General features: G+C 39.8%; 1 protein-coding gene across 8 annotated transcripts in view; it reads right to left on the bottom strand.

Annotated features, from left to right (window-relative positions):
• Positions 1 to 219: 219 nt before the first annotated feature.
• Positions 220 to 16,783, bottom strand: part of TRAPPC11 (trafficking protein particle complex subunit 11) — a 41,280-nt gene continuing 24,716 nt past the window's right edge. For all 8 annotated transcript variants that reach the window (XM_022570927.2, XM_022570922.2, XM_089903634.1 and 5 more), the window contains 8 exons: positions 16,593 to 16,712; positions 13,843 to 13,908; positions 13,577 to 13,733; positions 12,649 to 12,760; positions 8,947 to 9,038; positions 7,590 to 7,723; positions 5,749 to 5,916; positions 220 to 1,195 (listed from right to left, as the gene is read on the bottom strand). In XM_022570927.2, the coding sequence (XP_022426635.1) occupies positions 1,151 to 1,195; positions 5,749 to 5,916; positions 7,590 to 7,723; positions 8,947 to 9,038; positions 12,649 to 12,760; positions 13,577 to 13,733; positions 13,843 to 13,908; positions 16,593 to 16,712 (894 nt within the window). In that variant the 3' untranslated portion in view covers positions 220 to 1,150. The remainder of the gene's footprint in view (positions 1,196 to 5,748; positions 5,917 to 7,589; positions 7,724 to 8,946; positions 9,039 to 12,648; positions 12,761 to 13,576; positions 13,734 to 13,842; positions 13,909 to 16,592; positions 16,713 to 16,783) is intronic.

Raw genomic sequence — 16,783 nt, 5'->3', positions numbered from 1 at the left:
CTCCACCTGTAAAGCTGTGATAACAGGGAATTCACGTCCTCCCAGACCGTCACCGCCCCAGTCTCCCCGCAGACGCGCAGCGCCGGCTCTAGAAGGCGGATCTATTTCCAGTCCTACATACCCCACCATACCTCTGCAACCATGTTCTTAGTAAAAGCTGCTCCACGAAGCTGAAATCAAACAAGCGCAAAATAAATAAAAGATACATAAAAGCATATCTGAAAGAGAACATATTTATTCACATGATTCTTTTCCTTTTTGAAACTCCTATACTTTTAAACAATAAAAATCTCTGGGAAATGGGGTAGTTTTAAATTAAGATATTTTAACAAAGAGGATTTTCACAATATGATTTTTATTTACATGAATTTTCAGAAGTTTTAAATAGTTCTTTTCAAATCGCACAACATAACTAAAATCTCTTATTTAGACATTGCACCTGTCTCAAAAACTTTTAGTTTAGGGAATTATGCTTAGAATCAGAATCTTGCAGTTCAGATACTGACGGGTAAGGATCTTGTTAACATACTTATAAATACAAACCTGCTTCATAAATGATCCGTGTTTTGGCTGCAAGCTGAACCTATCTGACATGTTTTGATGGTAAGCAAAGATATTTTTTAGACATCTTAAATTGCTCTGATTAAAACCTTCTGGAAGTTTTCTGCATCAGTCACGTGACTACTTTCCGGTTCCTGTGTGTGTATTCTGAGCACAGACTAGATTTATGAGGATGGATTTACCTCCGGTTTAGCCAACTCTGAATTCAGAACTTTCCTGGGGCAGACACTGGCGCGTGTTCCCCTTGTCCGGTCATATTTCAGATGCTTATCTTTCCTCGGCCACTGCAAGTGCAAATCCCTTACTTCGAAAAGACGTTACTATCCATAAAATGACTTTCAACAGGAACAAAGGACTGACATCCTTTCACGTCACACCGACAGATTTCAAATATTTATTAGTGAAAACTATAAAAGAGGATGGATTTTCCTAATATTTTAAGCATGAGTTCCTCTGAAGAGTTGCTATAACATCCATTAACAAACAGCAAAGATTAACTTGCACCACAATCAAGCTACGGTTCACCACGGAAAACGTAGACACTTCTGTCCGGCGTCTCCGTAAGAACAGCCGAGGCCCGTCCTGAACATCACGCGGCAACAATGGAGGCGTCGTCCATGAGTCTGCCCTGGGGCTGCCGAGTGGAAAACAAAACGGGTTTACAAAATGGTAATGGCAACAGTAGCGCTATTAATTGAAGAGATTTTGACGTTCTTGGAACTGTTTCACGAAAACAGAATAGACGTGTGCAAGTACCCAAACAAACTGTGTTGCTTTCCTCCTTTCCCCCCACCCTCTTTCTTCACGTGAGCCGGGGATGGTGACGGCACAGCCTCCGTGCTGCCACACTCCCTCTGTGCCCAGTGGCAGACATCACCAGCCGATCACACCCACCCGCGGAATCTACCTCGTCACTACTTTTCTCTTAACCCGGTGTTCTGGCAGCTACCACCAATCTATCAATGCACCGCGCGTGAAAGGGAACATGGCCACCATTCCTGCTCAAGCGGTAACGCTCTATCCTCTCTCTCCCTTGCTCGGCCTGTGTCCCGAGCTTTAAGCAGGCCACAAACCTCAGCTGACAGCAAGCTCTTTGGGATTCAAGGCTTCCCAATCTCCTGTTTGAGAAAAAGTGATTCACAATGAACTCTAAGGTATTAACAACGAAGATTGCAAGGACTGAAGCAGCAGATAAAACAAAATTTCCCTTTCTCAAAGTTCAGTGATTGAAAAAATTTAAAACATCACATCAGAAGAAGAAAAACTAAGAGGGATTAAAAGGTATCATGACTGTTTTTAGGTGTAAAATTTCTGACAGGTCAGCAACACCCCAGAGAGTCATCGAGTAGCTAAAAGAATGAAATTCTTGCAAATGACTACTTTACTGCTGTATGTTAGCAGGCCTCTGTGGGAAAAGCATGAGAGACGGTGTCTGGGACATGAACTAGATTAGCATTGCAACCTCAGCACCACAGCCCACTGCTGTGTTTCAAGCAGCTGGCTCCTGTGGGTTCCCTGGAGCAGCAAAGGGGGCGCCCCCGCTCTGATCTGTTGCTGGGCAGCTTTATGTACGTATGTACGTATGTATGCATGTGTGCCTGTGTGTGTGAGTCAACAGCCATCTGAATGGGATGAATGAAAGGACAGGTTGCTGGTCTTTCATACGTCATGGAATTTGTAGGACTCATGGAGGACGTTTAGTTTTAGAAACAGAATAAATGGCTCCACCAGGTCAAATCCTTAACAAACACAGCTTTACAAACAGGGACAGAGAACAATAAATCTGTTTTCTTATCATGCAATAAGAAAACAAATCTATTTTGCGAAGGAAGAAAAATATGGATCCAAGCGTGCGCTAGGCGGCACTGTCCAACAAGACTCTCCGTGAAGACGAAACGCTCCCCATCAGTGCTGCTAGCTGCTCGCCTACTGAGCGCCTGAGATAGGCTAGTGCAACTGGTAACTAAGCTTTAAGTTAAGTTGTAATTAATTTGAATCTCAATAGGCACATGTGTTCGTGGCTACCATACTGGAATAGCACAGGTCTAAAGTTTAATAAAGGTATGACGGGAGGTAAAATTTTAGTCGGTGATTGTTCATGAAGTGGAAAAAGGGTAATCCTCATTCACTGCCCTTAGTGTGACAGGTAAAGCAATTTTAATTATTGAGTTTTCCCAGTTAATAAAGGAGCTGGCTCTGAATAGTGCAGTCAATGATTTTAGCAGCAGTCAAGTTACTAGAAGATGGTTCTTAAATTTAGAGAAAGGATCGTGGCAGTTAGAAAAGGGTGTGCTGATTAGGTTGAAACTTATGAATGTTTACTTTTCTGGAACCTTTCCTTATGGACCTAAAACACCACCACCCAGAAGAGGTTTGCTGTGAAAGAAAATCAGAAGACGGAGCCAGATTTATCTGGATTAGTTTGGGTGTTCTGAGCACTTCAGGGAAAGGAACGAAAGAGATTAATTGATGGGAACAAAACGCTGGTTCCTCAACATGACCAACTCTCACATCTCAAACAAGCTCTGTTTGTTCGGCTAGAATACGATCAGGTCTGTACATCGATAAATACTTTCAGGCTGATGAAAGCCATACTTCTGAGTTTAGGAAGAGCAAACTTCGGAGGGTCAAACAGCTAAAAGGACATCAGAGACCACCCATCCCACCGCCGCTCCCCAACCCAGTCATGACTTCTCCCCTGCAGGGTAACCTCAGACATGACAGTGAGGAACAGCAAGGGAAATGGCTTTAGAGTGTGATGAGGTGGAAATGTAAAAAAAGCCACTGCTGTGTGCAGGCGGGCGGTATATGGGAAATCTCTGTACCTTCCCCTCAATTTTGCTGTGAACCTGAAACTGCTCTAAAAAAAATAAAGTCTTAAAAAAACAAAAAGGCCACTGTTTAAACACAGGAGATCCAAAATTATGAGATTTAAAAAATAATAATTTAAAAGTATGGTATAAAAGGGAACCCTTTTGCACTTTTGGTGGGAATGTAAATTGATACAGCCACTATGGAGAACAGTATGGAGGTTCATTAAAAAACTAAAAATAGAGCTACCATATGACCCAGCAATCCCACTACTGGGCATATACCCTGAGAAAACCATCATTCAAAAAGACTCATGTGCCACAATGTTCATTGCAGCTCTGTTTACAATAGCCAGGACATGGAAACAACGTAAGTGTCCTCGACAGATGAATGGATAAAGAAGATGTGGCACATATATACAATGGAATATTACTCAGTCATAAAAAGAAACGAAATTGAGTTATTTGTAGTGAGGTGGATGGACCTAGAGACTGTCATACAGAGTGAAGTAAGTCAGAAAGAGAAAAACAAATACCGTATGCTAACACATATATATGGAATCTAAAAAAAAAAAGGTTCTGAAGAACCTAGGGGCAGGACAGGAATAAAGACACAGACGTAGAGAATGGACTTGAGGACACGGGGACGGGGAAGGGTAAGCTGGGACGAAGTGAGAGAGTGGCACGGACTTATATACACTACCAAATGTAAAATCGATAGCTAGTGGGAAGCAGCCGCATAGCACGGGGAGATCAGCTCGGTGCTTTGTGACCACCTAGAGAGGTGGGATAGGGAGGGTGGGAGGGAGACGCAAGAGGGAGGGGATATGTGGATATATGTATAGCTGATTCACTTTGTTGTAAAGCAGAAACTAACACACCACTGTAAAATAATTATACTCCAATAAAGATGTTAAAAAAATAAAAATAAAAAAATAAAAGTTTGGTATAGAATAGAAGCTTAGAGGGTTAATAAAAATGATTTTTTTTGCAGATGCAAAAGAAAAACACAACAAAACTGTGTAAGTCTAGAAAGGTAACAGGTGGGATGATTATGACACATACATGAACACAGGCTAACTTACAATTTACCAAATCCCAGATTATATAAACAAGGCTTCCCCAAAGCCTGACAGATACAAAAACGGAAATTGTAACTTGTCATCCAAAAAGGGGGTATAAACTTAAAATAAAAAGAGAACACACAAGGGACTTCCCTGGTGGCACAGTGGTTAAGAACCCACCTGCCAATGCAGGGGACACGGGTTTGAGCCCTGGTCTGGGAAGATCCCACGTGCGCGGAGCAACTAAGCCCATGCGCCACAGTTACTGAGCCTGCGCTCTAGAGCCAGCGAGCCACAACTACTGAGTCCGCGCTCTAGAGCCAGCGAGCCACAACTACTGAGCCCGCATGCCACACTACTGAAGCCCACACGCCTAGAGCCCATGCTCCACAACAAGAGAAGCCACTGCAATGAGAAGCCCGCGCATTGCAACAAAGAGTAGCCCCCGCTGGCCACAACTAGAGAAAGCCCACACACAGCGGCGAAGACCCAGTGCAGCCAAAAATAAAAAAACAAAACAAAACAAAACAAAAAAAACCCAGTGTGATCCTCTATCAATTATTTAAAAAAAACACAACAACAACAACAATAAAAAAAGAGAACACACAGGATTCATATATGTTCATGTATCTCTGGTTACCAAGGGAAACCAGAACTATCTGGAGAAACAGCCTTAATTTAGGCATCAAGAGTGGCTTAACCCGAGGCAAAGCGATGACAATCCTACAGGGTCCTTTACTGAAGGAACCTGGAAATCGTATCACTGTTAAAAAATCAAAACATTAAACCAGGGTATAGTTTCTGACCGGTGATCGTTTACAGAAAAGACCCAAATCCAGTAGTATTACATAGTTAGAATCAGAAAAGTTCAGGGACTGTATTCAGAAAGTTAATCCATTTTGATTAAAAAATAGTTACAAATTAACTACAATTTTAAAACATATTTTTAAAAAGTAAACAAAATATTAAAATAAAGAAATAAAAAAAAGAAAAACAAAAATAGAAATATACTTTACTAAACGCCAAAGAAAAACCATGTTTAAGGATGCCAGAAAGATAAACCTTTACCCAAGGGAATAAAAATCTTTGAAGTTACATCTAAAAATATCTATAAAATAGAAATCTAAAAAAAAAAATCTATAAAATAATAACTTTACAGAAATGAATAGCAATATTGCCAAATTTATACAGTAACAGTCAAAGCCCTATCCTGTTAGTCTCCAAATACTTAGTGAAGTTTACATGAAAAAACATCTTCTTTTGTTTGTTTTCAAGACAGTGAATTTAAAAAGCAGAAAATGTCTAAGCCTCACCTTTACAAAAATACTGGTGGGTATAAAACGCCTGAGCAGTTGATTTGTGACGTTGGGAAACCTGAGCAAGTTGATGTTGAGAGATGGCAGCGGCTGACACCCGGCCATCAGAGGGTAGAAGTTATATAACATTTCCTGTTCGGCGCCAGGGAGGATACGTAATCGAATCTAAATCACAAAAGTTGTAGAGAAAGATGATCAAATACAGATATCAAATATATCTATACGACGTTACCCACAGATTACTAGCAAATGACAGGACACCTAAATCCTTCTGGTGAAATATTCACACCCTCTCCTATCCCTTCTTCCAGACAGATACCAAAATATACAGCTGAATTAATGAGGTCAGGATCATGCAGTTAACAAACATAACAAAAACATGTGCATGATTTCTCAGTTTCTACCAACATCTAAAAGGCAACCTGTACCTGCTTAACAATGGGACCACAGGGTGGATCACAGGGTGGACCACAGGGTGGATCAGTATTTCCTGTGCCTTAGACCAGGCAGGCTTTATAGGCACAGGGCGCTATGGGATAACGTGCAGAAAAGCATCTTTGTAAACATTATGTAACATTATGTCAACATTATGTCAACATGAGACAGATTGTTTCCTGTGTTTTGTGTTAGGCACTCTACCTTTGAGGTAAGGTAAGTAACTTCAGGGGAAGAAAAGATGTTTGTACTTTAGGAAAGAACACCAACAGGTAAGATTTTTGGTATCTTACATTATCTAATTATTTTTAAGTCAATATGTGAAAGAGATCAAAACAATCAAGAAAAGCTTACTCATTTGCAAATGAGTACATATGGTGCGTGTTGCGTCAGAGATAATACATGTGTGTGTGTAACCAACATATTACAGCTAATATTATATTTGGTATACACTATAAATTTAAATTACTGTACAGATTTACAGTATACTTCATGTGTAATTCTACTTTCATTTAACTGCAAACACAGCACTCAGGACATGCCCAGCCATGGCATGGCTGGTGAGTCAGGGTGGATGCTACTAGGTGTTATGACAAGTTTGTGCTCTAATTACATCCTTATCTTACTGACCACTGAGGTGTGTCCCTGTTGCCACTCTTTTTTATTTTGTTTTTGTTTTTGTTTTGGCCGCACCGCACAGCTTGCGGGACCTCAGTTCCCTGACCAGGGATTGAGCCCAGGCCCTGGCAGAAAGCCCAGAGTCCTAACCACTAGGCCACAAGAGAGATCCCCTCTGTGGCCACTTTGAAGAGGAGGACAGTATTCTCACTGCAACATGGTTTTGCCTGAGAGTGTCCCACCCAAAAATCTGATGAACTTTTCTACCCCTGATTTGAATAGATGAATCAAAACATCTGAATCACTTATTTTTATGTATAGATACAAAATTGTGCCTACACAAAACAAAGATAAGTAAATTCCATACAAGATCAAAATCTCTTAAAAACTGTATTGATAGTTCAGAAGGGAATTAAGCTTTGATCTGTGTAGTCATGCCTCAAGGCCTCAAATTAAAAGACACACACACTCACAAACTCATTAGTAATAAAAGGGACATTTTAAAATTTTCAGGAATTCTATTGTAGTCCAAGAATTTGTGAACTCCTGTTTTATACGGAGAAAGAACCTATATGTGTGATCTCAAAGCAAAATGGGTTGCCCGTTTGACCCAGTTCTATAGCAAGTTGTAATCAACCTTCAAAAGTGACTGAAGATTCACCACTATCAAAACAACAGGGACCACAGTCAGCCTTATCAATTCATTTGTACACGAAACGTACAGCTTCCCACTTCCTGGCCATACTTTTGTGTCTTCATAAACAACCCAGAGATATGACCTGTACCTGTTTAAGACCTGAGAACATGAAGGCATCACTGGGCTCCACAGAAATCTCCACATCTTGAACTAAGTCAGTCTTATTCTGGAGGTGATACTTGACAGGTAACGACTCTCTAACACGCCCGAATGATGGCAGATCTGCAGAGAAAGGTGACACATTACTCTTGGTTTAAAAAAAAAAAAAAAAAAAAAAAAGCTCACCATTTATGGGTTCTTTTATTTTGCAGTATGCGGGCCTCTTATTGTGGCCTCTCGCGTTGCAGAGCACAGGCTCCAGATGCGCAGGCTCAGCGGCCATGGCTCATGGGCCCAGCTGCTCCGCGGCATGTGGGATCTTCCCGGACCGGGGCACGAACCCATGTCCCCTGCATCGGCAGGCGGACTCTCAACCACTGTGCCACCAGGGAAGCCCCTATGGGTTATTTTTGTAAATAAATCTCACTATAGACATGGGATTATTTAAATTAAAGATAGTACTGCACTCTTGCTAAATAAGAAAATTCTCTGATTGGACAATAGCCACAGGGTGCCGATAAAACAGACTAAGAAGAATCAGTCTCCTTCTACAATTGATTTGACTTAGATGGGGTCTTGGCTACCAAGAGCGGAATTATATTTTAGGAATAATTTTTTAAATCTACAAAAGATTTCCCTAAATATCAATAATGGCTGAAGATGGAATGACAGACATTATGCGCCCCTTGATGGGAACTGTGATGTATTCTTGCCAAAAACTTTAACCTGAATCTGATCAAGCCAACAGATCTAACTACCAATTTATAGGGACAGAGAAACACTTAAAAAAATGATACAATGCAATCAGTAAATCCAGGCTGTAGGCACTGAGTTTCGTTAACAAATGAACACCAAGGAAGCGAGAGAGGAGGTGGAGGTGGCACAGGAGGTGATGAAGCGGTGGTGTGGAGCTGGGGGAGAGGGAGTCTGCCTGCCCATGGGTTTCAAAAGTCTAGACATCCGTGAACGGCAATGCAGGGACCTTAAAACACACTAAAGAACATTCAGAGTCGACTAGGGAAATTTCAATACTGGAATTCGATCATATTACAAAATTATTGCTATGTTTTAAAGTTATGATAATGGTATTGTGATCACGTTTAGAAAAATAGCCAGTAATGTTAAAGATGCATACTGAAATCTTTATAGATGACATAATATCTGGGATTTGCTTCAAAATAATGAGGGTAGGAGTGTGTAGAGGTATAGATAAAACAAGACTGGTCACAATCTACTTTTATAAATGGTGGGCATTTTTCATAATAGAAAGTTAAAAAAAATCTTAGGAGCTAAAATAAATATTCTTCCTGGATTTTTTTGATCAAATAAAACGTGAGTGCCGTTACCTGCGTTCACATGGAGAGGGATATTTTCTACAATCACGTGTGGCAGAGTGATGACAGTGCTGATGACAGGGATGTCGTCCATGGCTGAAGTCCTACAGCAGAAAAAGGTACCTTTTAAATCCACATTTCATGTGAGAAGTTAATAAATCAAAACCAGGGAACACGTATATTCACCAACTAATTACGAAGGAAATATAAACTATCCCTTTTCTAAAAGTTTATTAATGGAAGGCGTTTTGTGAAGAGCTTTTACAATCCCATTTTTGTTTTGAGGATTTCCGATTAACAAATGTTATAACTCAAGGCTGCTCTTTGGTCCCAGTGATGAAGTAAGGAGTTGCGTCAGAACGTAAGTCAACTGCACCACGAGCACACCACGTAACATAGTGTTTTGGTAGCAAAATGTTCTCAATGTCGGGAGTACTGCGGTGCTTTACATTATGACACAAACACCTTCTCACACCAAGGACCATCTCCAGACGAGCACCAGACCACTGGACATGCCCTGCTGAAACTGCACTGTGGACGCACAGGAGAAACTGAAGACTAAAAACATTTTACTATCAGTAGACACAGTGGCATTCCAACATTACTGAGATAAAGTGAGTTACATTATGAGACTGTCAGATATTTTTCCCTGTAGTACAGTCAGGGTGGGAACTCCAGGGGCAGCTGGCATCTATCTGACTGCTGAGGACAATCCATGCGAACAGCATGTACGTAGAGGTGGAACAGCTGTGACACTATTACAATAGTGCAAACCACTGATGGGCAAAAGCACCCAACCTCTCACCATTAAGAAATACATATCTTTTTTTTTTTTTCTTTTCAGTACGCGGGCCTCTCACTGCTGTGGTCTCTCCCGTTGCGGAGCACAGGCTCCGGACGCGCAGACCCAGCGGCCATGGCTCACGGGCCCAGCCGCTCTGCGGCACATGGGATCCTCCCGGACCGGGGCACAAACCCGTGTCCCCTGCAGCAGCAGGCGGACCCTCAACAACCACTGCGCCACCAGGGAAGCCCCAAGAAATACATGTCTTTATAGTAACACAGCAGAGTAATTAAGCAGCACCTTCAAAATGCTGTTTTAATTCCTATAAACATGTGAATTAAACTAAACATCAATATGGTAAATTCAAGGGGGGAGAAAGACAAGTTAATTTTTTAAAAATAAAATTACCTATTTTTCCTTTCTCATTTTTAGTATCTTAATTACTGTTTCAAGACTTATAAAATAATTGAGCCATGCCAAGAAAATAACACATGAGATACCATGCATCTACCTCCTGGCCTAAGAGAACATAAGAACATAGCTGAATCTTCCCGTGTACCCCTTCCCACTTGCATCCCCCAACCTCCACTCTAGAAGTAACTACTAGCCTGAATTTGGCTTCTATCATTCCTACGTGTTTCTTTATGCTTTTCCAAATTATACGTACAGCCCTAAGAAACATATGTTTTACGTGTTTTCTGATACTATATATATGCAATTTGTTCATATTCTGCAGTTGCTTTGTTTCATTTAGTTTTAATAGGCTGAGAGGTGTAGCTCTGGTTCCCTCATTTTCACTGGTATATAATATTCCATTGTACAAATGTGCCACAATTTATCCAATTTCCTGTTGGTGGACATTTATTTTCTAACCTTTAACTATCGTAAGTAGTGCCGCTATGAACATTCTCAGACATGTCCCCTTTGTGTATGTTTTTGAATCTTTTCTAGGACTGCAGGGTATAGCCATCAGCTTTACCTGGTACTGCCAAATATATTTCCAGAGCAATTGTTCTAATTTATACTCCTCCTCTTGACAAACTTTGCACTAACCTTTTTATTTTTTCAAAGTAGTGGGAGTACAGCTGAATCTCAGATAAACTTATAAGGCTGACCTTCTCTCCCCCTATGTTTACTGGCCATCCAGCTTCTTCTGATCACTGTACTACCTACTCCAGTATTTTTCTCAACTCTCAGTTAAGAGACTTGTGTTTTTCTTATGATCTGAAGAAGTTCTTGATCTGAATTCGAATCCTTTGTCAGTTTTAGATGTTGCAAATAGCTTCCCCCAGTTTGTATTTTCACTTTCTTCATGGTGTTTTCTAATGAACTGAGAAACAATTTTGAGAAATCAAATTTATCCATTTTAGTGGCTTGTACTTTTAGGGTCTTATTTAAAGAAATTCTTTCCTATGCCAAAGTCATAAAATGATTCTCTTATTTTTCTACTAAAAGTAACAAAGTTTTGCTTTTTACAATTAAACTTTAATAAGCCTGGAATTTTCATATACATTATACAGTGGTACAGCAGATATCCCATTTTTTTCCCAAGTCAATACCCAACTCTTTACCACCATTATAAAGCAGTTCCTCCTTCCCCTACTGATCTATAATGCTACCTCTGTGAAATGTAATTTCCATGTGTGGATCTGTGGAACTATGTCTAGACTCTCTCTTCTGTTCCATTGGTTTATTTACCTCTCCCCGAGCCAATACCATAGTGATGACTACTTACAATAAGTCTTAGAATCTGGAAGAGCAAGTACCCTTGCCTAGTTGTACTTCTTCTGGAATATTTTGACTATTACTGCCTCTTTGCCTTTCCATACAAATTTTAGAATCAAGAGTGTCAAGTTCCACAAAAACAAAACAAGCTGTTGAGATCCTGAAGGACACTGCATTGAATCTATAGAACAATTTACAATATTAAATCTTATCCAAACCCTATCAGAGATTATTTTGTATCTCTCCCATTTATTTAGGTCTACCTTTAATGCTTTAAATTTTTATAATTTTCTCCATAAAGGTAATGCACATCTTCTACTAGATGTATTCCTATGTATCTTACCATTTTGTTGTTATGTAAATGACACCTATTTTAAAAATATTTTCCCTAGAGGTTTATTACTGATATACGGAAATCCAGCTGATTTTTGTATGTTGATGTTATATCCAGCAACCTTGCTGAGACTCTTTATAATTCCAATAACTTGTTGATCCCCTTGGGTTTTCTATGCGAACAATCCCATTCACTGTAAATAAGGGCAGTTTCTCCTAATGTTTTTAGTGGTTGGTTCTATCATCAGAATTAATTTGGCTAAAATTGCATCTGTAATAGTTCACAAATTGTAACAAACACAAACAAAAGTTTATCCTTTTAAATCTTTGTGTTTTTGACAAAAGGTCAATGACAGCATGTGACTTCTAGCTTGTTCTCCAGGCTGACAGAAGCTCTCAACTATTAAATGACAATGAGAAGGACTTCCCTGGTGGCGCAGTGGTTAAGAATCTACCTGCCAATGCAGGGGACATGGGTTTGGGCCCTGATCCGGGAAGGTCCCACATGCCTCGGAGCAACTAAGCTCGTGTGCCACAACTACTGAGCCTGTGCTCTAGAGCCCGTGAACCACAACTACTGACCCTGCGTGCTGCAACTACTGAAGCCAGCGTGCCTAGGGCCCACGCTCCGCAACAAGAGAAGCCACTGCGATGAGAAACCCGTGCACCACAACGAAGAGTAGCCCCCGCTCGCCGCAACTAGAGAAAGCTCATGTGCAGCAACGAAGACCCAACGCAGCCAAAACTAAATATAAATAAATAAATTTATTAAAAATAAATAAATGAGTAAATAAATAAATGACAATGACACATAATAAAGGCATTAGAATAACACAAATAATGAAGAAGAGGTAGGGCTGATACAATTTTACCTCTTCCAGGAGATAATATAATGCCCAGTTGCTACTCCACCTTCAACATTTCCAACAGATGGGCAACGAAGACAAAAGCATTCACTGGCACTCTCTGAAGTCCGTAAGACAACTACAAGAAAGAGACTTCATGATCCTTCATAGTGATTTCATCTCTAAAAAGAGAGCTTTACATCCAAGTAATACAACAAAAAAGAATACTTTATCAATTACACATTATTTGTAGAGACTTGGAAACTAAGGCTCAGAGATGTTAAATGACTTTTTTCAAGGAGACAGGTAAACAGAGCAAATAAAATGACTCACTTAAACAGAGCAAATAAAATGACTCACTTATATTTGGTCTTAAGAATACATCACGATTTTTTCCCCTCACAATATGTGCCCTTATCATCTAGCTGAGCCCAAGTTTGCTTGGGTTAACATTCAAACTAATTTTTATTCCCTCTAACAGCTCGAGAAATATACAAAAGCCCAAAGTATCCTGAACCAGAAAGGTACTATCGCCTCTATAAACTGTTTTTAGTTGGATAATTTAGAAAACTTATCGTCTGCTTTTCTGTATTTTCCAAAGTTTCTTTGGTAAACATCTTTTCCCATTTCAAATTATGACCAACAGTAAACATCAATTAAAAATTATAAAAAACAATCTATAAAAAATCCAAATATGACAAAACACTTTATCTTCAATTACATTTTTCAGTCACTTTCTTACAGTATCAAGAATCTGATTTTTTAAAAAATAAGGTATACTCAAGCAAATTGTAAATGATGCTAATTCTAACTTAATTCTAAATGCACCTGCTTTTTGTGAGTGTAAGTCTCAAATTCCCTTCCTTAGCAAAAAGCTAACTCTTACACCACCAGCCTACACACGCACACACACTACTGTTTTCTGCTAGTTAAGGGGGATGATCCACATTCTCACCGTTGTCCACCTGGGACTCCAGCTGGTCCACGGGCGTCATGGAAGGAGCAAGCTGCAGCTCACTGGAGACGATGGTGAGGGCCCAGGGCGAGGCACTCAACAGGTCCGTCATCAGCAGGAAGGGGATGTCGGCATAAACCCTTTCCAGGTGCTCAAACTGTCACGGATGGAGACAAAGGTCTGTCAGGAAGTAAGTTAATCCATTTTCTCTTTTCTGTTAATTTCTACAACCTCAATGATTTCCAGTATGCTTCACAGGAACGTACCTTTGTAGAAACAAATTTAACTGCAACGTCAAATGGAAAGACGGTTTCTATCGTTACAGTTTCATCCTGCAAGGAAATGTAAAGGGCACGATCAATGGCTTTTCTAAATCTTAACAACAAATGAAGTTTTAAAAACAGAAGGCATACAAAACACAATCGATTACTGATCAATAAATAATTCCAATTTAAAAATTAAGAAGCTAGGATCTTTCACTTAGGTATAGTATTTGTAAGAATCTATGTAAAGAGCAGACTAATAGTTCTAATTATCTATGGTTTTGTAACAGTTCACACTGCAAAGTGCTTTCTCATACATTATCTATCTCAGGATCTAGCAACAGTGGGCAGGGCAGGCACTGTCACCATTTTACAGAAGAAGAACCAGAAGTTAAGGAAGGTTAAGTGATTGGCCTTAAGCCACAAAACTAGTGGTGCAAAGCCTAGAATCTGGGTCTTCTTTTTGTCTAAGTCCTTCACCTCACCTTGACTCAAGACAACTAAAACAATGATAATGATAATAGTAATAATAATAATGTAATATGACATAGCATTATAATCACTGCACACATATTAGGAAATGCTCCTAGTAACTCAAGGAAACAGACACCAGTATCACCGCCATTTTAAGATGAAGTGGTCACACAGCTAGTAGGTGACAAAGGCAGAAACTGAACCAAATCTGACCCTGGAGCCTGGACTCTTAACCATCCTGCTCCATCTCCTCTGCACAGGGCTGTTCAAAAACCAGTGGGCTTATAAAGCAGAAACTAACACACCACTGTAAGCAACTACACTCCAATAAAGATGTTAAAAAAAAACAACAGAGAACAAACAGTGGGCTTACGACATCTTTTAAAAAAACAACCCACACTGTTGGTGAGAAACCTTTAAAGAAGACCACGTTGGGTTAAGACTCAGGCTGTAAGGCCAAAGAGATCTGGATTTTATTCCTGGCTGGATACGTACTTACTAGCCATGTAGACCTTGGACACAGCGATGTGACCTTGGGAAGGGTATACGGTCTCTTTAAGTCTCAGTCCTCCCAAGGTTGTTGTGATAATTAAATGAGATAATGCACACAAAACACTCAGTGAAATGCCAACATCATTTTTATTATTATTATATGCTTCAAATTATTTCCTCTCTCAATTATTATCAAGCTATCCCACCCCTCTAGGTGGTCACCAAGCACCGAGCTGATCTCCCTGTGCTATGCGGCTGCTTCCCACTAGCCATCTATTTTACATTTGGTAGTATATGTAAGTCCATGCCACTCTCTCACTTTGTCCCAGCTCACCCTTCCCCGTCCCGGGTAAAATAATTTTGAAAAATAATCATTACAGCCTTTTGCGAAGCTTCACAATACACACTAGCAAATTTAAATGCTGTGCTAAGTCCTGAAGTAAAAATATCAGTTTAACACCCTTTAACCTGGTATTTTCCAAACATATTTGACCAATTAATTCTTTTCTTGTGTAATATCTATTTCTATTCCTCAGAATTAGCGTCCCTTACAAGCACATCTTGGTAATGGACTGGCTGATAGAAGAATAAATACATTCTTCTCTAAAAAAGTGCAATGTACCTCGATGATCTCATGTCTTGAGAACATTGCTGAAAGATGTAGCGGCACACTGGTTTCGCTCGAGTTCAGGAGAGTTACGAGGTAGCAAACGGTTATTTCAAAGTACATTCCAAGTCTACCATCAGCTTCATTATCAGACGTAGAAACAACACCCAAGGCTCAGGACTTCAAATGTGCACAGAACTTTAACGTTCTTATTTTGTAGATGAGGAGACGGAGGTCGAAAGGAGTTACCTGGCTGACCTGAGTTTAGGATTTAGGAGGCAGTGCTGAGACTGGCACCCTTATCTCCTAGTTCACCAGCAAGGTCTTTTAATTACATCAGGCTGGTGAAATTTTTGACAGTGTATTATATGCCTTCCTCCCTGCCACTTGGGGAATCCTCCTGAACTCTCTTAGGATGGTTTTGTTTCCCAGTGACTTATAAAACAGCCTGCGGCCCAGTCCTGTGCAGTGACCAAACTACAAACCCCCAAATTCCTAGGGCTTCTCCTCTGCTGGACTGAGGACCCCGTTCCTAAGAAAAGGCTGCCGGTCTCAGAAGATACCAAATATCATCATTTTCCATTAATAAAAGGGGATACAAGCATTATATACAATGTGGTTAAGTCTATATAAAAACACGTCCCCCTGCAATCTCTTGAAACAAAAAAGACCGATAAGAAATACATCAAGGAGTTAATAGCAGCTGCCTCGGAGTTGTTGGACCTGGCAGCCTTCTTACTTCTTCCTCACCAATGTGCACTCACCAAAAAATGATGTTCAAAAGAATCTTTTTTACTAACATAAATATTCCACAAAGGGAGACCTCCCTCCCACAAGACCTTCTTCATATTAGCCAACTTACAGATTTTAATCTAATGTGTGATCTTATAAAGAAGCAGATTAGGTTTAGAGTCTCAAGACTGTTTTGCACGAGATCTCAAACCTTTTGGTTCTCTGTACAAAAATACCATATAGGCCAATTTTCTAATGTTTGAGCGATGCATACCATATCACATCACTTATAATAAACGTAAATGATAAAAAAATCAACAGATGTTTCATTAAAACTTGTAATGGACTATGATCACCTATGCTGTTTATTTTACAGGTTAACTAATATAATACAAAATAGGAAACACTCCAAATATGGTATTTCTCGAAGTAGCTATGAAATAAATACCTTGTGACACTTGCAAACAATTTCTTTTTCTTCAATAGTTGTATTGATCAGGTAAGAAACATACACAAGAAACATTCTTGAGCCCACTGTTCCACAGCGAACGTATAACATTTTTTCCAGCTGCAACAAAATAAAAGTATTTTAGTTTAATTACTATTACAGAGATTGTCTCCTGATATATATTCTAGGAT

This window comes from Delphinapterus leucas, chromosome 21, assembly GCF_059928025.1.
Source record: "Delphinapterus leucas isolate spDelLeu-1000000601 "Yukka" chromosome 21, BTC_Dleu_Yukka2, whole genome shotgun sequence".
NCBI lineage: Eukaryota > Metazoa > Chordata > Mammalia > Artiodactyla > Monodontidae > Delphinapterus > Delphinapterus leucas.
The sequence above is the reverse complement of the archived record's forward strand: the minus strand, read 5'-3'. Positions and strand labels throughout refer to the sequence as shown.